At 40.2% G+C, this 27,418-nt stretch overlaps 1 protein-coding gene across 1 annotated transcript; it reads right to left on the bottom strand.

The window, feature by feature from the left end:
* Nucleotides 1-247: 247 nt before the first annotated feature.
* LOC122658411 (cell wall integrity protein scw1) lies at nt 248-26,873 on the bottom strand. The gene is made up of 9 exons (XM_043853358.1): nt 26,698-26,873; nt 26,444-26,623; nt 26,290-26,365; nt 22,056-22,188; nt 5,782-5,896; nt 2,293-2,384; nt 2,027-2,096; nt 1,492-1,574; nt 248-845 (listed from the first exon to the last, which is right to left on the bottom strand). Exons 1-9 carry the CDS (start codon nt 26,812-26,814, stop codon nt 746-748), a joined length of 966 nt encoding a protein of 321 aa, XP_043709293.1. The 5' UTR covers nt 26,815-26,873; the 3' UTR covers nt 248-745.
* Between the last annotated feature and the right edge of the window lie 545 nt (nt 26,874-27,418).

Raw genomic sequence — 27,418 nt, 5'->3', positions numbered from 1 at the left:
CTTGAAAAATATTGTGCCAGCAGCACCTTGACCCCACCGTTGAAAGGAATAGCAGCTCAAAATTTCAGTTCTTATGCAAGAGAAATCCTGCATAAAAATCATAGAATCATACATTTCCAACATTCTTCAGCTTATTATTTGAACGTTGAAGGGCCTGGAGGGTAAAATCATCATAATCAGTTGTGTGATGACCTCATGAATGGATGGATGTTTGATTGATGAATGTTGTAAGACTCTAATGCTTGCAATCATCATGAAAATGAGGAATATTGATTGATGATATGATGTTTCAGATTATCCATAGCTCAATATATGTCATGATATGACAGGAAATGAAAAATGGGAAGATGGTAAGATGTCTCTTAAAGTATCATTCCTACTGTTGATGCACAACATAACCAAGATGAAGTCCCTGCATAAAATCAAAATAACTTAAGGTTTCATGCAGCATGTCTGCCCTACAAAACAAAACACAGATGCCCTATTCATTCAGGCTTTCCTGGATGCCAGCAAATGCATTTCTCCAATATGTCATTCACCCTTTGGAACATAGGCCCATGGCCCATTGACAGTGCATGATATCATCACGTGCATTCATTCACACAAGCAGAGATGTTAATGATGATGACTTGATGAAGTAGGTTCATGCAACAGCAGCATGATGCATCCTATCATTTAGTAGTAGTAATTGTCCTGTTTCCTATTTCTCATGCAGAGCATTAAGAGCAGAATACATCCCTTCCAGCTACTGGTAATTCGGTGGCTGAGAAACACCATTGACCTCAGAGGCAGCAGGAACAGGTATGCTTGAATCCTTTCTCCTCCCGAACGGATTCTTTGAATACGTTTCCAAAGGTCAAGAATAACACATAATAATAATACTTCCCAAACAAAGACATCAACATAAAGCCATCGTAAGTTTTGAACAGAATCCCTAACAGGAAGCAATGCGAATGCCAATTCAACTGGACCAGACACCCCGCAACAGGTGAGAGCTTGTAAAGAACAAAAACTGCTTTCGGCTGACTATTCTATCCACAGAGAGCATTGTTTCAAATAAAAAATGTAATTTCTGTTCCTGACTACATGCTTAGAACCACCAGAAAAGAAAAGCCGGGGTTGGCAGGGTGGAACCTGGCCCATTTGAATGCTTTAAATGTAAACTAAACTGATTAGAAAAACACCGAGTCAACTAAAAACCTTCATGGAAAACTCCGCTCCTCTTATTCCAGAATCCAATTAATAGAAAGATGTAAAATATGACGGAAAGAAAGTGAAGAAACACCACCACTCAAAAGCAAAAGCTAAGCCAGGATATCATTTCAAAAAGTCTGAAAACCAGTGGCTGATTTGAGAAACCCTTTGATCAGCGAGGAGGGGGGGGGGGGGGCACCTTTATTTCAAATTCCACCAAAGCAAATGCAAAATACCACAACAAAGAGAGGGGAAAGCAGTGACTAAATCAAGAAGTATCCAGTAACAAAAGGATATTGGATTCGCATGCCACCGCGTCCAGAACTGGGGATTACAGCACCTTGCAACTTGTGATGCACATTTGTGGCACTATTCACATCCTACACAAGCAACCAAACAGGCCTTAAGAAAAATGGATAACATAGAAAAAGGGAGATACCAACATGTGTGCTTGTGAGCTTGCAGTGAAATTTTTCTGTTGTCTTTTCAGAACCTTGATTACCTCAAATTGTATATAGGAGAAAAGATCCCCGTGATGCCAGTGTCCGGGCCAAAACTGCATGCCCCAACCTGAAACACTGTAGCACCCCCCCTAGAAAAAGTCATAAATACCCCCCTATTTGACAGAGTTTCCTATTCTCCCCCCCCCCCCCTCCTTTGCCCAAAACTGCACACGGGCATCTGAGGGAACCCTCTCCGTTGTGTATAATATTCTTTCCGAGTTTTATAGAACAGTTACAGATGAGAAAAAAATAAGAAAATGTCTAAATTAATTTTTTTGAACAAATAGCATCACTTGTACTTTTTCTGTGCATCAATTTATCCCACTTACTTCAAATTCCATGAAGCATACGGTATTTCTTTCTTGCCTCAAGATCTTCATTTGCTTAAACCCAGATTGACTGCAATACAGAAACAAGATTCAAGCCAAGTCATCAGAAAAGAGAAGGGAAAACAGGAACTTGCTGAATTATGATACTGAGATGACAACACAAACCTGTACATCAGTGCAAACAAAGAGGAAAAGTGAAAGCAAAGTACAAAGTAGAAATGTAAACATAAAGGTCATATATTAGACAAGGAAGAAAAGATACATACGTACTGAAAAGGTCCCTCAGTTCAGATTCTATAACATTCTCTCCAAGATTGCCTATAAAGAGGGTATTGCAAGGAGGATTATCTTTCGTGTTCTGCACAGAAGATAGGAGTGAGGAGAAAAGGAAAAAACCAATGAGATGCTTCTCACCCAATTTCTTGTCATCACAAAGTATGCTTACATATATCTTCTTTGCAGAATGAAAGAAAAAGCTAAAAATGCAAATGTTAAAACATCCCAAAAGCAAATTAACATGCAATGAAAGTAAATTAATTTTCCTTTAGTCAATAAAACAAATCCGTGTACCTAGGAGAAAGTTTGAGCACAAAAAACTCTAAGCTCTTCTAGTTGTGGAAAGAAACTCATGTTGTTCTTGGATGACAAGAAGTTGCCCAAGAAGACTCTCCCACTACATTAGAGAGGGGTTCCACTTCAGCTCCAGGTTGAATATCTTGCTATCCAGAAACCCAAAGTCATATCTTAGCTGACAAGTTAAAATCACTTTCACTAGATCTAAGTAGTAGTGTGGACTTACCATTCCCCTTGTTTTGTTTTTCTTTTCTTCCCTTAGTTAGAGAACTTTCCCTTTTATACCATTAATCCTTGTTTAGGGTCCACGGCCCATCTCTGTGTCCTCTTTCTTCTTTAATTAAATTTCTTTCTTATCAACTAAAATGGCAAAAAGAAACGTCCACATTTTCTGTGGGAACAAATTATAAGGATAAAGGACTTGAGACTTATTGCACTACCATATCCCAAATGGTATCACAAACCCTATAAATATTTGTTTGTTAGGTTACAACACTAAAAAATGGACCCATTCTGGTACAGAAAGCCCTGGTCTCTTAAATTGACGATCCATAAAAAACGAGTCCTCTAAAAAAGTCGAAACCTTCTGAATGGCCCTTTTTATGCCCGGCCAGGTACCACTTTAAGGTTAATTATTTAGCCTATCCAAAGTCTTGATCAGTCTCAAGAGAATTTCCGATCTTCCACTAGGAAAGATATTGTTACAACCAGGTCTCGGGGCTCCCACTGCTTGGGAGATTTTCTCTTCATCCGAAGGTTCATTTCATTCATTATGAACTCAAAAGTGTAAGGACACTAAAAAATGGACCCATTCTGGTACAGAAAGCCCTGGTCTCCTAAATTGACACCCATTTTCTACAATCTTTCATCACAAAAGCTGTCTCATTTTTTTTCCGCACTTTCATATGTTATTTTGAATCTTAATCTTAAATTTATTAGTTTTAAATGCCATAATGATTTCATATACAGCCAATTTTTTGTTTTGGACCTGCCAGTACAAATACGTTGAACAGTATACATAAGGCTTCTATGAAATTTTCACAAAGCTGAGATGTAAAGAGGAGAGAGGGGTTACATGCAGGGTTCCCAATCCCACCTCTTTTCCTAGCAAACAGATAAAGATTGAGAAGGGGTGTAAGAAAATCCACTCTTCTTGCAGAGACTCTTGCAGATGAACTAATAAATAGACTGGCCATAGCCTGACACAAATTCTGCTTTCACAGGTTTCCAAGAAAGGAGAATTGGTGTTTCCTAAACTTTGGCATTTTAGGAAGTGAATATAAATGATTTGTCCGGATTCAGACCTGATAAATGTATGATTCTCATGTGAGTATTCCAAGCCCAAGTTGCATATCAGAACATCTGAATCCATGCTTCAAAAAATCTGGACTCACAAATCAGGAGCAATCTTTATCTCTCAGATCATGAATCTGAGACTTTAACAACAAACCAGCCTCCCTATGCAAGTGTAATGGGTTGAGTTATAAGACCCAAAAGTGGGGGGGCTAAAGAAGTGCATGAAAATAAGTATTAAAAAGGACGTACCCAGTGTACGAGGCTCCTGTCACTGTGGGGTTTGGAGAGGGTGATGTAGATCCACGCCTCCTCGAATTGAGGAAGCCACCCTAAACCTAGGGTTTTAGTAGGAGCCTCATAGTTTATTTCAGTTCTATACTTAGTTTTTTTAGCAGCCTTAAGGACTTAATCCTATTGGCTGAGATTGTTTTATTCTTATTGGTTCCTAGGGTATCTTTTATTTAAGTTGTTTTAAGTTGTCTTAAGTTATTAGGGGTAGATGAGTCTTTTCCTTTTAAGTTTAAGTTATTTTAATCTAGCTACTCCCATCCACGATTGATGAAGGAGAGTTTGAATTGTATTCTGTTTTGGCCCTTAGGCCCTTATTAATAAGAGAATCGTGGGAGAGGCTCCCCCACAGTTTATTTTGAAAAAATATTTCGTTGCTTTGCTGTCTTCGCTGCTGCTGCCATTGCTCCCTTTGTGTGAGTGTTGCCTTGTGGATCTCAAGTGGACTCTCACGACTCTTTGCATCTGTCCAGTACCGGGAGGTTCTTCTTCTTCTTCATTCAAGCTTCTTCAAGCTATTGTTGCTGCAGATCTACAAAACCCAGTGAGTATTTTATAGTTTCTGCTATTTAACAATCTTCTTCTTCTTCCTCCAGCTTACCCTAATCGACCCCCATAACCCTAACTCCATGTAGAGTCTGTCCAGCCCAACTTTCACAGTCAAGCCCTTTAAAACTTTAAACACAACCCCCTCACAGCAGATCCTCCACTCGACTGCCATCTCAGCCCCAACTTACAACTCTAAACCCTAATCCCCTCGTCCCTCTAAAGCCCCAAAACCCTAGGATTCCCAGATCAGTCACTTCTGCCCATCAATTCCCCTCCATATTCTGATCGAGTGTTCTTCCCCCTCATTGGAAAACTCGACCAGAAACCTGAGTCCAAACTCCCATCTTAAAACCTAGTTTCAGCCTAGAATCTAAAACCTAAAACCTGAAACCATAACCCTAATTCTGCAGATTTTTCAAACTTAACCAAATCCTATTATTTTTATCCCATAATAACCCCCTAGACCTGCATATTAAAACTATATAAGACCCATTCCCAAATTCCCCTCCTAACCCTAGAATTAACCTAAATCCTAGTGCTGTCCATTCGAACCAGCAACCCCTTTGGCTGTTTGGTCCTGTTGTTTGGCTCCTAGTAGGTCTCCTACCTATCTAGGACTACATTAGAGGGTCATACTGTACGCAGCCTTACCCCTGCTTTAGCACAGAGACTGTTTCCAGACTCGAACCCACGACCACTTGGTCACAATGGAGCAACCTTACCATTGCACCAAGGCCCACCTGGCATGAAAATAAGTATTATTTTAATTAATGAAGGGCCCCCCTTTACAAACTCTGAAATGTTTACGAGATTGCCATTATCTTCCTATAATTGGCTATGATGCATTTGGGTGGCCCATAGCGAACTCAAATAGGGTTTTGTGACCAAGTTCCGCATCAGCACAGACATGGAAAGTTTATCCATAGCCAAGGGAGATGAACCAAGATGATAATGAGATGCACATAAATAAAATAGAAATAAGAATCAATTTGATAAGTAACCAAATACTCAGATATAACACAGGTGACAAGCAGAAAATGCAATATTACCTGAACAGGTGCATAACCACTAGGTGCTGGTAAAGGAGCAGGTGTAGGCATTGGTACTGGAGGAACTGCGTATCCTCCATAAGGATCATATGGTGGAGGAGGTGGAGCCAAATAACTACACAAGTAAACAACATTAACAAGAGGAATGTGATTTAATTTAAAAATTCCTAAAAACAGAACAAATCCTGCCCTCCACCAAATATTTCAGATACATAAAAGTGAGCTGTAACGTATTCTTTTCAGACACATAAAGGATGGAGGTATGACCAAACAAATCTCAACCACCCATCAGGTGTGTCATGTGGATACTTCTTTCATGAATATCATTCATCCTACTATGAATCCAAGTACCCTATCTTATGAGTTATGATTCGACAAATTTCGACCAAAAGGGTGACAATGTCACTCTCCTTTCTACATGGTAGGGAGCTATTGGGATGAAATTTGTCATACAAAATGAAGTTGGCATGGTAAAAAACATGAATCGTTTTGGCTATCCACCTAGTACCATCGCACAAAGACCATGTATAATCAAGTTTAAAAAACTCTATGAGATGCAGTGGCATATGCTTGGTTGGACTGAAATGACCCATTTTGCAAACCAGACCCAGGAGAACTGGATCCAAACTTGGATTTTGATCCAATAAGGGCATTTAGGGATTTAATTATTTATCCAGGAACTTCTTGTAATCTGAAATTTTTTTTATTTTATTATATGGGAGTCAAAAAAACGTTAGGAGCATTTGTTTCAGTGATGGAGTCGGACGTATATATATATATATGCATGAAATTGTAACTATTGATCCTCAGAGTAGAATATTAAATGAGTTTTTGTTTTATAATGCTGTATGTTGCTAAAAGTAGTTAATGCACAAGTATTGTTGCTTCCTTCTCCTCTCTCATTCTCCTTGGTTCGATTCAGTCTGAATACCTTTGCTCTAGATGTGTTCTTTATTATATATTCTCCCTTGATCTGGTTATTCCTTCTATCTATTTCTGCTCTTCCTCCTGAATCCCTTTCTTTTACAATTGAAAACAGTTATTTTACAATGGTGATTCCTGTTCGGCGCAACTGCCAGACTAGGGTGAAAGTTCTTCGACTCCTCCATCCCTGACCAGTTGGGCCAGATATTCTGGGCACAGTTTGCCCTTCCATAGGCAATTGAAACCCTAGGTCTCAGCGCCCAAGTCCTAATCAGCTAAGAGATAAGCACCTGCAACCAGGGCTAGTTCATCCTCTTCCGCCAGGACTTGATTCATAAATTTTTTATTAACTCCCAAACTTCAGAGTATTGGAGGAGAACTCTCACCCTGTCTGTGGAATCAATTCATGAGGCATAAGAGTGAGGATCTTAACCCTAAAGTGTCAACTCCAACAAAAGTGTATTGGAGGAGAATTTTCACCGTGTCCAAATATTTGTTTTGTCATGGGTTAATGTTTACGATTCTAAGGTAGGGGGTGATAAGTCCTGTTAAGCACAAATATAGACAACTTCTTATAAAATTATTCAAAAGCCCCTCTGTTCTGAATTTGTTACAGTTTCTCACATTCCAGTTTTAAAATTCCAGATTGATCCTTTTCCTTCAAATCTAATTATAGATTAATCCCATCTTCTGTTTCCTACACAAAAGGGTCCTGAATTTTCAATATATTTACAGACATTGTTCCTTAGATTTGTCATTTGTGGACCCTGAAAAACCCAAAATTTAGGTTTTGTAACCTGGGTTGCACCAATATGGTATCAGAGCCAAAATTCTATCTTAACCATGACAGGACCCTCTCACATCACCAACCCTAAGCTCTACAAGTTGTACAAGGAATTACGGAAAAACCAAAAGAGGATTGATGTTAAGCTTGACAAGTTCATGGAGAAATTTTGGTTGTCCGTAACTGACTCACAAAACTCTTGCTTTTCTGAGGAGAACTGACATGCGAGATGATGCAGGACCGTCTACACTAGCTCCCCAGTTTGGTACTGTATGGATTGTGAATATCCGAGCCAATTATTCCCCAAGACATCACACGACAGGTTTTAGACTGAGGTTATGGCATCAAAGTCAAGGTTCCAAAATTCAACAGTGAAAAGGGACCCAAGGCTTTTCTAGATTGGTTGACCAAGTTTGAGAGGATTTTTGCTTACAAGTCCTTTCCATATGCTAAGTTTGAGCTAATCCTCACCAAATTAAGTGGATATGCATGTTCATGGTGGGATGATATGTTACAACCAAGGTTCATTAGGTGACTTGGTAAAAAAAGGGCATACCCAGTGCACAAGGCTCCCGCCACTCGGCCACTGCAGAGTCTAGGGAGGGTCATAATGTACACAGCCTTACCCGTGCTTTCGCAGAGAGGCTGTTTCCAAATTCGAACCTGTGACCTCTTAGTCACAATGGAGCAACCTTAACCGTTGTAGGCGACTTGGTCCAATCACCAATTGGGAGGTCATAAAGCAGATCCTGAACGAGAAATCCGTTCCTCCCAACTATACGAAGGTGCTCTTCCATTTCCACAAGTTAGTGAATTTCCATCAAGACACTAAGGATGTGGATACTTAGACCATGGAATTCCACAAGTTGTCTTCTATATGCAAACTTCAGGAGGCAGATCAACACAGAGTGTTTAGATATGTCGGGGAGCTGAGCACAGAAATCTGATTACAGCTTGTCAATGGAGATTTCAGATCAGTTGGTGCGGCAGCCATGTATGTCACGATAGAAAAAGAGAAGTATAGTTACTTGAAAAACATGCTCAAGCCATCTTCAGCTTATAGGCCTACACCCAATACCAAAGAAAAGAAATTTGAACCCCACATGGTCGAAGAAACTAAGCCAAAGGTAATGTAGTTCTAGATTGGTAGGAAACCAAGTAGAAGCCAATAAACCAGGATCTGCTATGAACACTATATCGGCTAGGCTAAAAAAGGTGTTTTTGGTTTGATTAGGGTTAGGGTTTGATGTGTGGGTTATGTCAAGTTGAGGTAGGGAAGTCTATCAGTGAAGGTCCTGTTAAGTTCAAATGGGTCTAGGATACTTAACCAGAATTGGCAGCAAGCTTAAGGGTTAGGTTTCTAGGTTTTTGGAAAGAGAATATTGATGGAATCTAGGGTTTAGGAGGGGAATCTTGGGCAGAGGTTTGGATCTAGTGTTCCTTGCTAGGAATGGGGAACTCAATCTGGTTTTGGAGTGGTTCTGATGGCTGGTTTGGTTTGTGGAGGTTTTAGGTCTTGGAAAGTTCAAACACAAAAAGGAGGAAAGTTAGTGTTGGGGCTATAGAGGATTAGGAGAAGAATGATGGGGGTTGGGAATGGTTTATGAAACAATGCAGACCTGCAAGTGTAATAAGTAGAGAAGAAGAGGGGAGAAGAGAAGAAGATGAAGAAGAGAGGTCGATTGGGGGAGCAAGGGAACATCCCTCACGATTCTAATTAACTGAATCGTGAGGAGAGGCAATATTATTTATAATGACTTAACCAAGTTACAAGGGTAAATACCCAAACTACCCTTAATACAGGAAATAAACTAGAAACATAACTAAGATATAAATCAGACCAAAACACCCCCAAACTACTAATTCTAATCGACATTCTTAATACTCCCCCTCAAGCGGGAGCGTAGACATCACCAAGAACCAGCATGGAACAACCATCCAAGAACTGAGGTCGAAACAAGGCCTTCGTAAATATATCTCCAAGCTAAAACTGTGAACGAACAAAAGGAGTGACAATGAGCTTCTTCTGAACAGCATCTCGAAGAAAATGACAATCAACTTCAATGTGTTTGGTCCGTTCATGAAAAACAGGGTTATTGGCAAGGTAAATAGCAACTTAGTTATCACAGTACATCTCCATGGGCTGATCACTGGAATAACCAAGCTCAATAAGGAACGAACGAATCCACATAAACTCTGCAACAGTATGAGCCATGGCTCTATATTCAGCCTCAGCACTAGAACGAGCTACAGTCGTCTATATCTTACTCTTCCAAGTAACCAAATTTCCTCCAAAGAAGGTACAATAACCTATGGTCGATCTTCTATTGCCATCAGAACCAACCGAACCTGCATCAGAGAACCCAACCACGTTGGTACAACCATGGCGACAATACACTAATCCCTTACCAGGAGCACTTTTGAGGTATCTTAGAATGCGACAAGCAGCATCCCAATGTATTTGCTTAGGGTTCTGCATGAACTGACTAACAACCCCTACAGCAAAGGAGATATCAAGACAAGTAACTGTGAGATAAATAAGTTTACTGACCAGACGTCGATACTGATGTATGTCACCAAACTCTGTCATCAGAAGCACCAAACTTGACGTGGGGATCCATAGGAGTATCAATAGGTTTACAACCTAACATTCCTGTCTCATAAAGTAAATCAAGGACATACTTTCTCTGGGACAGGCTAAGACCTCGAGAGCAGCGAACAACCTCAATGCCAAGAAAGTACCTGAGGCTACCTAAGTCCTAGATCTGGAAATTATCAAGTCTTCACCTGTGCAATTCCAGAAGCATCATTACTAGTAATAATAATGTCATTGACATAGACTGCAAGAATGACCACGTTAAACCCCTGACGTCTAACAAAGATAGAGTAATCAGAATAGCACTGACAAAACCCATAACCAGCCACAACACTGCTGAATTTGTCAAACCATGCACCAGGAGACTGTTTCAGTCTATAAATTGCCTTATGAAGGCGACAAACCCTGATACTATCCTCCCCTTAAGCAACATACCCAGGAGGTTGCTCCATATATACCTCCTCTTGGAGATCACCATATAAGAAGGCGTTCTTCACATCCATCTGCAATAGAGGCCAATCAAGATTGACTGCCAAGGAAAGTATGATACGAACAGAATTCAAACGCGCAACAGGAGAGAAGGTCTCAAAATAGTTGACCCCATAGGTCTGTGCAAACCCTTTCGCAACCAAACGGGTCTTGAGCCGTTCCACAATCCCATCTGGATCGTACTTAACTGTATACACCCAACGACACTTAACAAGATCTTTGCCAGGTGGTAGATCCACTAATGACCAAGTCTTACGAGAGATCAAGGCATCCATCTCCACATCCATAGCATGTTTCCACCTCGGGTGAGACAAGGCAAGTGTATAAGAAGTGGGAACAAAGGTAGAGTGTAATGTAGTAGCAAAAGCATGATAAGAAGTTGGGAGAAGAGCAGCAGAAACATAATTTGCCAATGGGTAAAGGGAACTATTTTGAGTGCAAGTGCAAGTACGAGTACCTTTGTGCAAGCAATAAGACGGTCATCAACATCTAAAGGGGGATCCGCAGGCAAGAACGCAGCTGGTGGCGGTAGAGGGGCAGCAACAATATTTTGAGGTGACACAGGCGGCGGCTGTTGTTGGGTACGACGGTGATAGACCTGTAGAGGATTGGCAACTAACGGGAGAGGAGGGACAGCAGTATCAACCTGACCAACAACACCAGTATCAACAGTAAGATCAACATCACTGGGAGAACCAGGAAAATAAGGAGTATTTTCGAAGAAAGTCACATCAGCGAAAACAAATTGTTGGTAAGAAACAGGATCAAAACACCGATACCCCTTCTGGGTACGAGAATAACCAAGAAACAGACACTTGATAGCCCTAGGAGACAATTTATCAAGGCCAGGACGAAGAATATGAACAAAACATTGGCAACCAAAAACACGAGGAAGAGAGAAAACAGCCCGCACCAGAAAAACAACATTAAAGGGAATTTGATCATTAAGAACCGAGGAAGGCATACAATTAATCAAGAAGCAAGCAGTCAACACTGTATCAGCCCAATAGAGTTTAGGAACATTCATGTGAAACATCAATGATCTAATAATGTCTAACAAATGGCGGTTTTTGCGCTCCACCACACCATTTTGTTGTGGTGTATAAGAGCAACTAGTTTAATGAAGAATGCCATTATCAGAACAAAAGGAAAAAATCTCATGTTGAACTATTTCCAGGGCATTATCAGTACGTAAAATTTTCAAATGAACACCAAATTGAATACGAATTTCATTATAAAATTGTTTGAAAACAGAAACAAACTCAGATCTATCCTTCAAGAGGTACAGCCATGTCATCCGAGAATGATCATCAATAAAACTGACAAAATAACGAAAACCTAATCAACGACTCTTAACCCTACATGGACCCCAAATATCAGAATGGACTAACTGAAATAAAGAAGCACTCCTAGACTCTGGACTCAAAGGAAAAACAGTTCGATGATGCTTGCCAAGCTCACAAGCTTCACACTCAATACGGGAGATAGATTTGCAGCTAGGAACCAAATGCCGCAGCTTGGATAAGGAAGGATGTCCTAGCCGATAGGGCCAATGTAATGGAGAAACACCAGAAGAAGTAGCAACAGCCGTTGTTGGAGAAGTTGCCAAATCAAAATAATAGAGGCCACCCTTCTCATGCCTACCACCAATCGTCTTCCTCGTTGCAAGATCCTAGAAAACACAATGAGAGGGATGAAAGGTTATAGAGCAATTTAAAGATTTAGTTAACTGACTAACAGACAAAAGATTAAGAGGTATGAAGAACATTAGTCAAGGAAAGATTAGAGGATAAGGGGATATCCCCATGACTAGTAACAGGAATAAAAGATCCATCGGCAATGGAAATCCGAGATGGAGTAGTAGACTGAGTAAAAGAGGAAAATAAATTAGGCTTACCAGTCATATGAGAAGATGCACCGGAGTCAATGACCCACGGAGAGGATGAAGAGGCGAAACATGCAGTAGTACCTGAGTGGACAAGGGTAGCTGTAGGAGTAGAAGATGATGCCTCCAGTTGTTGAACTCGTTGTAACAGTTGAGAAACCAGATCACTAAAAGTACTACCACCATCAGTAGGAGACCCATGATTAGTGTTAGAAGGATGCACAAAATCAGCCGCTCCATCAGAAACTACGGCATTGGCAAACTGCTCTCGAGCCCATTGTGGTTTGCCATGTTTCAGCCAGCATTTTTCAACAGTGTGGTTAGGTTGACCACAATGAGAACACCATCGAGAACCACCATCACTAGAAGATGAACCAGCAGGGTTCGAACCAGCCCCTCGACCACCAGAACCACGGCCACCTCGAGAAGAGGTACCACCACCATGATTACGCCCTCCAGTAGAAGTAAAAAGGACAGAATTATCCTTAGAGACACGAGCTGTATCAGATTTAACCATGGAAGGAGAAACAACCCTTTGTATGCGATAGCAAGCTTCATTCATAGACGGGATCTTCTCACCAGTCAATAATTGGCTTTTGACTGATTGAAGATCAAAATCTAACCCAGAGAGGAACTTAGCAACAAGAAATTCAAAACGTTGAGCCTTAATCACAGCGGCATCAGTAGATATAGGCTGGTACACATTAAGTTCCTCCCACATGCCCTTCAAAGAACTGTAGTATTCGCCAAGCGATTTTCCTTCTTGCTTGAAGGAGAAAAACTTTTCATATAAATTATAGATCCATGAGAGGTTAGTGTCTTGAGAATAGCTCTCCTTGAGTTCTTCCCAAACACCCTTGGCAGTTTTATGAAACATCACGTTTGAGGCTACGGAGGACTCCATGCTATTCCAAAGCCAGCAGAGGAGGGTTGCATTCTCAGCCTTCCAATCTTCATAGTTATCATCAGTAGAGGCTGGAGGAGTCATAGTAAGGTAAGACATCTTCCGACGAGCAGTAACATATACCTCAAAGGCTTGAGACCAAAGAAGATAGTTCGAAGCACCATTCAACTTGATGGTAGTAATCTGAACATTAAAGTTATCTGTAGGAGGCTTAGAATCAGCCATGATAACCAAATAGATAATATCTTGAAGCTTGGACAGATGCAGCCAACAAATAGAACAAGCCAAGCCAAATCGATTTCAGCCAAAAAACCAAAATAGGGCAAAAAAAAACAGAGAATCCGATAACCCTGAGAGCAGCAGTCAAAAAGGAGACCAATTTATGGCCAAACAATCACCAAACAGCAGGGAATTAAACCCTAGACCAGCAGCCAATGAAGAGAAAATAAACTCCCAGGAGAGAATCGATTTTCACAGGGTTTTTGGAAAATCGATCTTAGATGGGGGTAGAGAGCACTTCAACCATCAAACTTTGCAGGCAGCCAAACTTTAGCATAGCAGGGAACCCTAGTCCTTCATCATAATACGACTAGGGTTTAGGCAATATAAGGCAGCATATGGTTGCTGTGGACCACGATAAGAGAGAACAAAGGGAACCATTCAGAACCGCAGGAGAGGAGAAGATCGTGGATCAGAATTGCTGCTCTGATACCATGAAACAATGCAGACCTGCAAGTGTAATCAGTAGAGAAGAAGAGGGGAGAAGATGGAGAGGGAGAAGAGAAGAAGAAGATGAAGAAGATGAAGAAGAGAGATCGATTGGGAGAGCAAGGGAACCTCCCTCACGATTCTAATTAACTGAATCGTGAGGAGAGGCAATATTATCTATAACGACTTAACCAAGTTACAAGGGTAAATACCCAAACTGCCCTTGGTACAGGAAATAAACTAGAAATATAACTAAGATATAAATCAGACCAAAACACCCCCAGACTACTAATTCTAATCGACATTCTTGACAGTTTAAACTCACTGTTGTTGCAGATTCACCCTGGCAGCAGCTTGTTTGATTGAAAAAATTGAATAAAAATGAAGCCTTTGAATAGAACCTTGGATGAAGAACTTCAACGAACCACTCGGGCTTCACACCGCAGAGTGTCAATTGGATCAGACACCAATCCCACCAGCCTTGATCGGACACAAGACAATGTTCAAGGAAGAAGACAAGTTGCAGCAAGCAGACGCTTAGAAGTAATTTTCAAGAGTGGAGAGTTGAGAGCTTCACAAATATTATTATTGCTTTTACAAGGCCATAGGCCATATTCCTAATCAGCCTAGGAGCGTAACACCCCGTGCCGACTTACACTAGACTCACCTCCTTCTAATTTCATGGGAGGCGTGGACCCCAAAAAAAAAAAAAAACTAAAATTACATCAAATAAAAGAGTGATCCAAGTCACTTAAATTGAACCACTGGTTCAACCAGCTTTGGACTGGCTCAATTAAAAAAAACACTAAAAATAAACTATGTATGGAAATACTACTACTACTACTACCAATACTACTTGGACAGTTTATTGTTCTTCTTCTTCTTGCAGATGCAGTGCTTCAGTTCTGCATCAAGAGGTCTCCCAGGGAAACGAGTAGCTAAAAATAGTGTCGCAACTGTGATGAGAAAGGTCACTCAGCAACAAGTATCTACACAAACCCATTCTGTAAACATAGTTGAGACACAGTCGGTAGAGAAACACAAAAAGGATGACATGGAGCATTGTGACCCCGTTCCTCCTGATTCAAATGACCCCAATTATGATGACTAGGTTGAAGTCTACTCAGGTAGTCTTACTCCCCAATAAACAAGTAGGGAAAGCTCCCCTTTCAACCAGAAGGTTATTTTACTGTATAATATTCTACAGCAATTCATACAATTGTTAATACAGGAGCAAAACCAACCTTATCTCAACTAACCTAGTTCGTACACTAAACCTCCCGCAGAAGTAGCTCTTCAAGATGGTTCATGTGCAAGACTTTGGACCTACTCTCTAGAGAATGAGTTCAATGTTGTTCTTTCAAGAGCAGGGGAACTGATGCAATAGCATATTGCTTGGTTGGACTGGCATGACCCAATCTGGAAGCCCAAACCAAGAACTAGGTCTTAACCTAGTTTTCGGTCCAATAAGGGTCTTTGAAATTTATTTGTCTGTTATTCTTATCATCTGAATTTTATTTTATTATATGGGAGTTAGATAATATTTTGTTTCAATCATGGAGCCTGAGTAGGAGTTATTTTTCAAGTATATATATGGATGTCATTATAACGACCGATCCTCGGTTGATTGAACGAAGTTTTTTGTTTTATGATGCTACATGCTCATAGTTGTTGATTGAACGAAATTTTTTGTATTATGATGCCGTATGCTCATAGTTGTTGCCTGGACGCCTAGGCGGGTGCCTTGGACGCCTTGTTTGTGTCACCTTGCATCTGGACCCCTCCAACGTCTTGGGTCGCCTAGCTGCCATGACAAATATGTGTATGCTGCTAAGAGTTGTTCCCTCCCTCATTCTCCCTGATTCAAGTCAATCTAATCTCTTTGCTCCAAGTGTGTTCATTCTTATTTGTTCTCTATTTCTCCCTTGATCTAGTTATTTCTTCTTCCTTCTTTCTGTTTCTGCTCTTCCTCCAAGATTTCTTTCATTTACTGTTGAAAAATTATTATATTATGGGCAAGAGATCACTGTCTGGTCGTGTAGCGCCCGCACCAACACAGGGGCCAATGAGAACGCACGCAGGGGCATCAACATAGATGTGATTTTTTTTCATGGGGGGCATGGTGGTACTTTCGTGCGCTCCTGTGTCTGAGCGCAGGAGCCATGCGACCAGGTTGCATCCTTTTTCCCTTATTTCATATTGGTAAATTCCAGTGGGGACTGGGGAGAATGTTCTTCGACTCCTTCATCCCTGACCAGTTGGCCTGATATTCTGGGCATAAGTTGCCCTTCCATAGGCAACCCACACCCTACGTCTTCAGCTCCTAATTCACCTTCAGCTAAGAGATAAAGACCTGCAACCAGGTCTAGTTCTCCCTCTTACACAGGACCTGTTTCAAGAATTTATTATTAATTCTCAGACATCAGATTTGGATGTTTGTTGAATAGATTCAAGACGCCAAAGAGTGAAGATCTTAACCCTAAAGTGTCAAGTCCAATGAAAGTGTATTGGATGAGATCTCTCTAATGTAAGACTAGAGCCAGAATAGGTCTAATCCCAGGCAGGATCAAATAGAAAACCCTCCAATAAACAAGAAATCATATGAGGGAACCAAGAGAACAATGGGAACTCAAATGAGGGAACAATTTCCTTGGTTGAAGTAACAAATAAAAATCCACAAACTTGTAACCTGTTGAAGCAGCAATAATCTTGATGAGGTAATCTTCAAGAAATCGATGTGACAATCAGTTGAAAGAAAACCCAGCAACTTGTAGCACTCTTGAAATCGATTTTAACAAAATTAGGGTTTGGATTCAAGAACCAATGGAAGGGGACGGGGGAACGCAATGGGCATCTCACCCTAGGCCTCTCACCTATCCTAACTCAGGATTTCAACATTGCCTAAGCAATTTTTTAATTCATTAAAATTCGTGTACAATGCTGGCCTCTCTTACAAACTTATATAGAAGACTCAAAAATAGACTTAAGACACTAAAAAGGAAAGGCCTAACAAAATCCTAACTAATAAGGTATCCTAAATTGACTAGGAAAGTGAAATAATAAACAAAAAAGACTCAAAATAGGACTCTAACTAAACTAATGAAGTAAATCCAGTTTTACTACTTTCTACCCATATTTTAGGCTCATTAAATTGGCCAAACATAACCTAACCCAAAGCTCATTTTCAATAAAATAAGCCCTTTAGGTGACTTATCTGCATCAATTCTCCCTTGCTTGAAACAAATTCGATCTTGAATTTTGCACAATGGATGAATCAATTTTGTATGGTGAGCATCCATCTTCAAACCATAAGAGTACTCAGGCAGCTCGTGGATGTTAGGAATGTAGTTTTCAAGGCATGGAACTTTCTCTTCAAAGAACTCTGGTGGCATGACAAACTCTACGTGCTCGACTTTGAAATCAGCAATCATGTCCATGGGGTCTTCTACAATTGTGTCTTCAACCTTCTCTGCTTCGGACTCTAACTTTTTAAGTTCTTCTTTGTCGCTCACAGTCTCCTCAATGGTTTCTTCAACCACCTCGTCAACTATAGTACCAAGTTCCACATCGTCCATTGCCTCAACTTTACTTGCTTCAAATTCTTCAATGCAAGGCTTGACATTCAAAACATCAAGGATTGACTCTTCCTTGACGACAAAAATTGCAAGAACTTCAACATTAATCTCATAGATGTCATTGTTATCATCCAGGGTGCCTTCATAGTCTTCACCCTCAAGGGAAGCATTAATAGCCCAATCATCATCAAGCTGTGGTTCACACATCAGCATCTCCGAATTAGCTTCTATGGCTGTAATCACTTAATTTAACTTCCCCCTTTGCAGGAAGAATTTTGCATAATGACACTCCTTATTACAATGGTAGCACTTGGTGGAAAACTGATCATCCATGGGTGTCTTACCTTTATCCTCTATAGTTTGTGGAGTTCGGGTAGGGAACCCACTAAGCCTATTAGGAGCATAGAGTTTCTTAACATCACCGGACTGTGGAGTGAACCTGTGTGGGGTAGCCTTGACTAGATCTTCTGCATCCATAGCTTTCTCAAAACAGTGGTTTAAATTGTATATCTCGACCACACCCATTTTGTCTTTAATATCAGCCCTCAATCCCAATTTGAAACGGGATATGAGCTGGCTCATCTACTTCATCAACACCAGTACGTGATAACAAATCATTAAACTTATCAATATATTCTTCATCAGTCAAAAAAGCCTTGTTGAATAGTGTTGAGCTGATGATGAAATTTCGTCTCCGGTAAAGAGGTAGGTACTTCTCTTTGAGAATATATTTCATAGCTTCCCACGTAGTTGGTTCCATGTGATGGCGAATTAATTTGACCTCATATGTGTGCCACCAATCTCTGGCCCCTCCAGTTAATTTAGTACCAGCCAGCTGCATCTTTCGATCCTCAGATAGTCGAAACCACTAGAAGTAATCATCTAGGGCACTCAACCAATCATGGAAAGCAATGGGATCATGTTTCCCATTATATTCTTTGAGATCCAGTGATGTAGATTCTGGCCAAAGGAAGAGACGAAAGACCAGGCCCCTTTTTGGGCCAGAGATGGACCAGCACAAACCCGCCCAGCAAGGCCAACTCGAGCCAGCCAAGCAGGGGTCTACGATGCCCCACGATTGTGATAAGGATCCCCCTTGACCAGTAAAAGATGCTCCACGATTTTGAGAGGATTACTCTATGGTGCACTTAAGTAGTTTCTATATTTATTAGTTTCTAATTTGTTTTGCTTGTGGCTGAATTATAAAACCAAGTAGTTTTAATTCAGTTAACTTCTATTTAGTTAGGAATTAGTAGTTTCTATTTTAGATTAGTTCTTATTTTGGGAAAGTTTCTATTCTATTGTAAGCTTGCCTAAGCTATTAAAAAGCATCACTTCTTAGTGAAAGACAGAATTTAGAGAAAAGAATCTTCTGGCCAAATTAGCCATCGAGTGTGGGAGTTCCTCCTTTGCTGCAACAGCTGAAATAGCTGTAGGTGAGAGACCCAGGCTGAGAGAGCCATCCCCCCTACACCCCTTCTTCTATCTTCTCTTCTTCTCCTGCCCCTGCTCAATCTCCATTGCTGCTCCTGCAAGCTACCCTGCTCGAGTGTGTTACTGCTACTCCAAGTGAATGTTGCTGTTGTTGGTGAACAAACTCCAACGCTGAGACATCCTTTCACTCACTGTGATTGCTGCTGCTAGGAGATCCATCGATTGAGACTGTGCTGCATCCCTGCAACTATTTTGGCTGCAACCTTCTAATTTCATATCACCTTCAATCATCCCTGAAACTCAGTTTCCCCCTTCCATTACCTCCACTCGATCCTCACTGCCACCTCATTCCACTGCCTGAATCTTCCATAAATCCTATACTTTCTATTTTCATTCTCACCCTCCCATCTTCAATTCTAACCATCAGAATTGACCAAAAATTGCAGAACAGACTTCATTCACCAAGCTTGACACTCGGTTACTGCTGGAAGTCAAGAACAGCACCGGTTTGGGGTTTCTCCAAACCTTCTATTTTAGTGATTCTTTGATATCTCTACATCAAGCCATCAGACCAAACCAATTTTGGAGATAATTTCCCCAGTACAAGTTGTTACCTCTCTTAATTCTTTGAGCTCCCTATCTATGGAATCTATCCTATCAGATAATCATTGGATAACTTGTAAAACAGCATTAGGGGCTTGATTAGAAGCCTGATTAGAACTCTCTGCTATAGCTCTAATACCAAATAATGTAAGACTAAAACCAGAATAGGTCAAATCCCAGGAAGGATCAATTAGAAAACCCTCCAATAAACAAGGAATCATATGAGGGAACTAAGAGAACAATAGGAACTCAAATGAGGGAACAATTTCCTTGGTTGAAGTAACAAATAAAAACCCACAAACTTGTAACCTGTTAAAGCAGCAATGACCTTGATGTGGTAATCTTCAAGAAATCGATGTGACAATCAGTTGAAAGAAAACCCAGCAGCTTGTAGCACTCTTGAGATCAATTTGAACAAAATTAGGGTTTGGATTCAAGAACCAATGGAAGGGGAAGGGGGAATGGAATAGACATCTCACCCTAGGCCTCCCACCTATCCTAACTCAGGATTTCAACATTGCATAAGCAATTTTTTAATTCATTCAAATTCATGTACAATGCTGGCCTCCCTTACAAACTTATATAGAAGACTCAAAAATAGACTTAAGACACTAAAAAGGAAAGGCCTAACACAATCCTAACTAATAAGGTATCCAAAATTGACTAGGAAAGTGAAATAATAAAGAAAACAGACTCAAATAGGACTCTAACTAAACTAATAAAGTATATCCCGTTTTACTACTTTCTACCTATATTTTAGGCTTATTAAATTGGCCAAACATAACCCAACCCAAAGCTTATTTTCAATAAAATAAGCCCTTTAGGTGACTTATCTGTGCATCACTCTCACCCTGTTCAAATATTTGTTTTGTGCGGGTATTCACGGTTCTAAGGTTGATGTAGATCACAAAGGAAGAAAAAACCAAGCATCTGGTCCATCGAACCAGCTTCTAATGGACCAGAACTGGACCAGCTCGAGCCAGCCCAGCAGGCCTTCTAGAAGACCCAAGATACTGCCCCACGATTTTGACAAGGATGGTGGTCTTTAACCAGTCAAATCCTAGTTAGTTTCTAAATTTATTAGTTACTAATTTGATTATTTTTGCATGTGGCTGGATTATTAAGCCTTTAGTAGTTTCTAATTTCAGTTAGTTTCTATTTTCAGTTTGTTGCTATTGTCATTAGTTGCTAAGTTTTAGTAGTTGCTATTTTCTACTTTCTATTTTTGTAAGCTAGCCTATGTCATTAAATAGGCAGCGTTTTGTAAGACATTGACAATGAAAAATAACGCAAGAAATTTTGAGGCAATTGCTGCACTCGACCATGGGAGGGGAATTCCTGTTCAACAGCTGAGATAGCTGTGGGTGAGAAAGCCCAACCCCCACCCACCTTTATTTCGAGCGCTCTTCCTTCTCTGTCTTTTTTGTTCTCTGCTGCTGCTGCTTGAAGACCATTAGTCCATCGAGTTTGTCTGCTGCTGGACCCTGCTGCTGTGCAAGAAGACTCCATATTTGTACTGCTGAAGATCTGCTCCCAAGCCTGTTTGGACAACTCGAATCACTGCTGAACCAGGTCCTTTTCTGCAGAACTCAATCCTATGTGGATTCCTATTCTGGGATCTATTCTCTGCAGGTTTTTGGGACTTCGTCCTATCCTTAGAGAAGAGCACTCAATCCCTGTTGTGACCCCTATCTACTGCTCTTGTTGCTGTTCCTGCAACCCCTCACTCAAACCAGGTTTGGGCCCTGTTATGACCTGCTGCTGTTTCTCCTAGAATTCCCCTGTAACAACTAAGGTTTTCTCTATCACAGTCTATTGTTTGAGACCTATATTTATTGCTGCAACTTCTGAATCCCTACTGTGACCAGTATAAACTCTCTTCCTGTTCAAGCTTATTCTCAGATTTGATCGCTTATTTCCTTTTACCTAGCCTGAGTTTACTCACCTGAGTTTATTGGAATTTGAAGATTATTTTGGGACTGTTACCTTCAGTTACAGTCTTACATTAAAGGTAGGGGATGATAAGTCCTGTTAATTACAAATAAGGACAGCTTCTTATAAAATTACTGAAAAGCCCTTCTGTTCTGAATCCGTTTCGGTTTTATCCCATTCTAGTTTCAAATTTCCAGATTGGTCCCCTTCAAATCTATTTACTGATTAGTCACAGATTTAGTTTTCTTACCCAAAAGGGGTCCTATTTTTTCAGCATAATTACAAAATTGTCATTGTTTCTCAGATTTGTAATTTGTGAGCCCATAGGGACCCAAAATTAGGGTTCTGTAGCCTGGGGTTGCACCACTATGTCCCAATACACATTGTACTTGACCCTGAAAACAAACTGAAAGGAACAGAATATAGTTTAAACAAGATACCTTTGGTGTCCCCAAACAGATACTGATGGGGGAGGATGAAAAGGAGATGGACTTGGATAACCAGTGTGTGTATAGTCACCACCCGTTCGCAAGCGTTTGCTTTGATCAAAGGAATTTGGATCTGTCGCTACACCTACAGATAAAATGAGAACAAAATCATAACACTGAAATAAAATGCACTTTGTACAGTATGCCCTAGCAAATAATCATATTAACATGAACATACATTCAAGAAACATTTTAAGCTTTCAATTCACTGTTGTTCAGTCTACAGTATACACTGCAACCACATATATCATTTGAGCCCTCGATGCTCTAAGTCCAGAATTTTTATATAAAACTGATAGCATAGAGCGCTCGTCTATACTTTTAACTTGACTTAAAAAGGCAATGCAAACAATAAATGAACTTTTTGGGATGTAAGAACCTCCGGCATGGACATTATTTTTTTTTTTTAAGTATCATTCAGGTTTTGTAGAAAGGGCAAAAAGCCTTGAGATTTTTTGCCAACTGCAAGATACGACTTATTCGAAATTCATTGAATGAACAATTCATAAAAATCCATGTTTCTATGAGATTCTAGGTATTCTATAGTTCCTTTCCGCGTTAATTGCCAATTCAATTCTTGGTCATTGAGATTCATGGGCGATTCAAACGTTTATTTAGGTTTGGAACCCTCTCTTTTTTTCCCTCACGTTGACTTTGGGGACATGAACTCCATTTTGACCGGCTGTCACTAGTTGCTAGCCCTGCTTTCACCGTTCGCAGCTCCACACCAGCGATCTCAATTTGTGCAGGCTCCAGAGCCAAGCCACCGAGGTCTTCTTTTTTTTACAGCTTCCGCCCTCCGCTTAGGCTATTTGCACTTAACGGTGGTAACCACCAATTTCACGACCGGGATTTAGGAAGATTGGCCCCACCGCCCTGACTTCTGGGTCTGCTGATGAGAGAAGTAACATGGTGCATTTAGTTGGAGAGACATATTTGGAATTTTTAAAATATGCAGAACTAGCTTACCGGGTGGCCAGTGAAGTGAAATAGAAAGTGGCTGTTTAGGCTTCTATGTGTAAAGAGTTCAATGGTAGGGTCAGGATACTTGACATTATATTTTGTGAATTATCCAATCTTTCGTATAACATTTTTAGCTAAAGCACAGTTGGCATTTCTTTATCAAGAACCACTTTGATTTATTCCAGGAAAGAAGAAAAAAAAAGAAAAATGTCAAGACTAGAGGGGAGTCCATCCAAACAGGACCCCATCTCAGATTAATCACTTCTTCCATAAGATTTGAGATTGATATTGTTATTTTAGTTGCTACTCAGCCTAAACTTGGCACTAGGGATGGCAAAATTCTATACAACTATGGGTCCAGGTCAGAGAGTTAGTTTTCTCTGCGGATTGATGTCCAACCTGATTAAACTATTTTTCAGAAATCTACAAATTCAATTAATATTGTTGGCCATTTGTTTAACCCAGGAACAGACACTGATTGCATACTTTTCCATCCCAGTTGGCCTGGGCAGTCTAGCCCGACTTTTCATTCCAATGTTTGAAATTTCAGTCAAAATGACCGAAATTTTGTGAAATTTTTCGGTTTCGACCAAGGTCAAAATGAAACCAGGTGAGATACCTGAATCTTACCAAGTTTCGGTTGTAATTTCGCAGTTCCAACGAAATTTTGACCATGTTTCAGGTTTCAGTATTGTTTTGAAACAAACCCTTTGTATAAAATTCATGATTTCAATTGAAATGGACTGAAATTTCAACTCATTTCGCTAGTTTTGACTCCAAATAGAGAAAGTTACTAAAAAACCTCAGTTTTGGGGATTTTTGGCCAAATCACTCCCATAACTTTGTGGAAGAAGGTGTTGGGCAGTACAGTGCTAGCCAATACTAGGATGCATCTACAACAACAACAACTTACTGCAATTGTGGAAGAAGATGTGGTGCTATGAATCTAGGATGGGCAGAGGGTCCAATGTAACTTGTTTGTATTTTTCACTCTTATTAAAGTTATTTAGTATTGAACCATGTATAACATTGGATAATTATGACATGGTTTTCATAATGCAAACTGGTCATACGTGATAACCAGTCCACAAGAGAATCGCAAACTTCAGGTCCAGCAACTAGTAAACACTTTGATAGGTTCTCAGATTTACAGGAAATTTCAGAACAATAAAATAAAAAAAGAAATCGAAGAAGGGAAAAAGAAGATAGGGTAGTCTCTCTCAAAGTCAGGTCTCTCACCCACGGCCTCTCACTATATTTTGGTCTCTCACCAATGGCAACTCACCATACTCTCTCACAGAGAGAAGCACAAAGCTATGTTTTTTTTTTCTCAATCTCATTAATCAAATTCGTGTACAAGGTTGTAGCCCCTTACAAACTTATATAGGAGACTCAAACAGACTCAAACATTAAAAAGGAAAGGCCTAACCCAAACCTTAACTAACAAGGTAACATAAACCGACTAGGAAACTAAAATAATGAAAGAAAATTATTCAAAACAGGATTCTAACTAAATTAATTAAGTAAATCCGATTTTCCTAATTTCTACACATTTTTTAGGCCCATTAAAGTGGCCCATTACAAAGAAAATCCATGTGATCAAAGGCCCAACACCTACATAACCCAACCCTAAGGCTTATTTCCAACAAAATAAGCCCATTTAGGTGATTTATCTGCATCATTTCAATTTTATGTTTACTCATTCTAATGCATATTTTAATTGTTTTAATTAAACCATGTGTGTTCCAGTATTAAATTTTGTGTAAAATAGGTTATATTACAGAAAGTATACAGCAGCGTACAGCATACACAACCAACCTCAGATCCGAAGCCAAACTACCATTTTAGGTGAGTTTTTTTTTTTAACAGTCCAAGGGTTCCACTATGTTTAGAAGACCTAAAAAAAGGTTGCCTAGAGGCTTCAGGACCTAATTTGTCCATTTGAGCCTCGAAACCAACTGTCAAAACCTGCAGCTGAAACTTACCAGGTTTCGACGGTTTTGTGAAATATTTTGGTTTTGGACCAGGTTCGAAACCGAAACTTAGAACCTCTTCACCCAGTACTGGTATATAACTATATATCCGTAAAGAATAAAAATAAATCTATAAATTTCTCTACTTTTTTTTCCTTTTTTGGTGACTGGTGAGAGGTTCTAAGTTGAACAGAAGAAGAAGTGCTTGAGAGAATGTAGGTCAACACATATAGAACAAATAAGATAACCACCAAGCACAGGTTTCCAATAATCAAGCAAGATAACATGTAGGTCACACTAGTTAGTTCCAAGGTGTGGCCTCAACAATTGAAATGAGAAGAAAACTTTTACTACAACTTCGGATTTTCCAATTAAGGCAGCATGATTGATCTCTTTTAGTTGTTTACTAGAGTTAATCACAGTCAGTCCCTGTCAATAGCATTATTCACAACATTTAAGACATTTCACACGGTTTATAGCACACTGTCAACCTGAAGGGAGCTCTTCTAGGTCAATAGGGCCACAACATCAAACCCCATCAATTCACCATGCTAAAAGGAGCTGACGAGCATGAAACCATTTAACATAAATTTTAAATTGTCATCAGGAGTGCAGTAGGAGCACATATGCTGTTTTTTTTTTTTTGTTTTTTTTTTTTGGGGGTGGGGGGGTGGGGGGTGTGTGGGGGGGGGGGGGGGGGCAAGAGAATTCATGTTTCATTTATGGCCATCATACAAACTCAAAACCTGTACAACTTTGATAAGGAAAAAAATATACAAGAAGCAGGTTAGGTTGCTAATCACAGGTCACCCATTCGAAAATCCCAAAAGCACTACTAATCCATTAGAGGAACGTTGGATTAAATTAAACATGGCTCGTTCAGCTACTCCTGGAATGGGCAGAGCACAAAAGGCAGAAATTGACTATGAAGGAGCCAATGTGGTTTCATGGTATATAGACCACAAAAGGAAGTTGGATAAATGGTGAGCAGTATAGTGTGCAAAACTGTTACATCAAAACTTTTTGCTTGAAATTGATTATTAAGTAACGGAGAGAAAATGTGTATTAGCGTTTAGTAAGGTCTCTCATAGACATGTGTATGCTTCAGAGTCTCCATTGGATGTTCAAGAAATAATTTGGGGTATCAGGTTCCTGGCAACTTATTAAACGCTACTTCACAGTTGCAGTAGATCAACTATGCCGCAGCATTACACTTTATATCTACAGTAAATAAGTAAAACAGAATTCACCTCTTTTAACGAAAAGATTCTTCTTTGCCATCTCTGTGCGCAATACAGACTTCGATTCCGCGTCGAACACCATCTCCTGAACATCCAAAATTCAACCCATTCATCCAAACAATCAAAGACCAAAACAAACGAAAATTGGACCAAAAATAGAGACCTGAAGTGCATCTTTGGCAGCCAATGCAGATTGAGCAGTAGAGAAGAGTGCAAACCCCATGGGCTGCTCTCCTTTGAAGTTCACTTGCGAGGCCTCGAAACCTGGCAACCATCTGAGGAGGTTTTGTAGTTCTCGCTCCTTCACGTCTTCTGGAAGACCAGAGATGAAGATCGTTCGAACCTGATAAAAAGCAGACGATGATGATGATTTCTAGAGCAAATCAGAATAGGGTGAGAAGAGAAAAATAAGGCTACCTCGTCAGTGGTGGTTCGGTTAGGGTTATCGACAGGCATGGATGGAGGAGGTGGATGAGGGGCAACAGGAGCTGGAACCCAGTGCTGATGGTACGGGTAAATGCCTGCACCTGCCATGGCTATTAGTTTCGGACTCCTCTTCCCTTGTGTGCTTTCCTGCTGTTTAAGATTCGTAAAGAAATTTGGGAGTGCTTTCGTGATTTTAAGAGCGCGAGGGTTGTCGCATGAACAGAACGGAGGAACAGGACGGATGTCCTGCAAACGAACTTATTCTCACACATCGTTTAATATTAGCCGTAGATCTCGCATGAAATTAATCTCAATCATCCATTGAATATCCATTATTACGGTGACAGCGTGAAGTGAGTGCAGGTCTATTAATCTCACTTGATTCCTATTTCAATTTCAAGGGGTGATTTCTATTTCTGAAATTGTTTGGTTTGATTTTTGCACCTTATTTCAGTGAAATAGAAATCAAGTGAAATAGCTGAGGAGCTGTTTCAGAATTTCTATTTCATTTGATTTAGCAAGCACTCTTGCTCTTGAATGAACAAATGATTAATTTCGTAGGGAAAGTAATAATTTCATGTTAAAAATAAAACACCACCATTCTTCTCCTAATGGTCTCACCATCACCACCCTACTCCCACCATTGCCACCGCCACCACCACCCCATTCCCACCATTGCCACCGCCACCACCACTACTACCCTGTTACCACC

This window comes from Telopea speciosissima, chromosome 4, assembly GCF_018873765.1.
Source record: "Telopea speciosissima isolate NSW1024214 ecotype Mountain lineage chromosome 4, Tspe_v1, whole genome shotgun sequence".
In the NCBI taxonomy this organism is placed as follows: domain Eukaryota; kingdom Viridiplantae; phylum Streptophyta; class Magnoliopsida; order Proteales; family Proteaceae; genus Telopea; species Telopea speciosissima.
The sequence above is the reverse complement of the archived record's forward strand: the minus strand, read 5'-3'. Positions and strand labels throughout refer to the sequence as shown.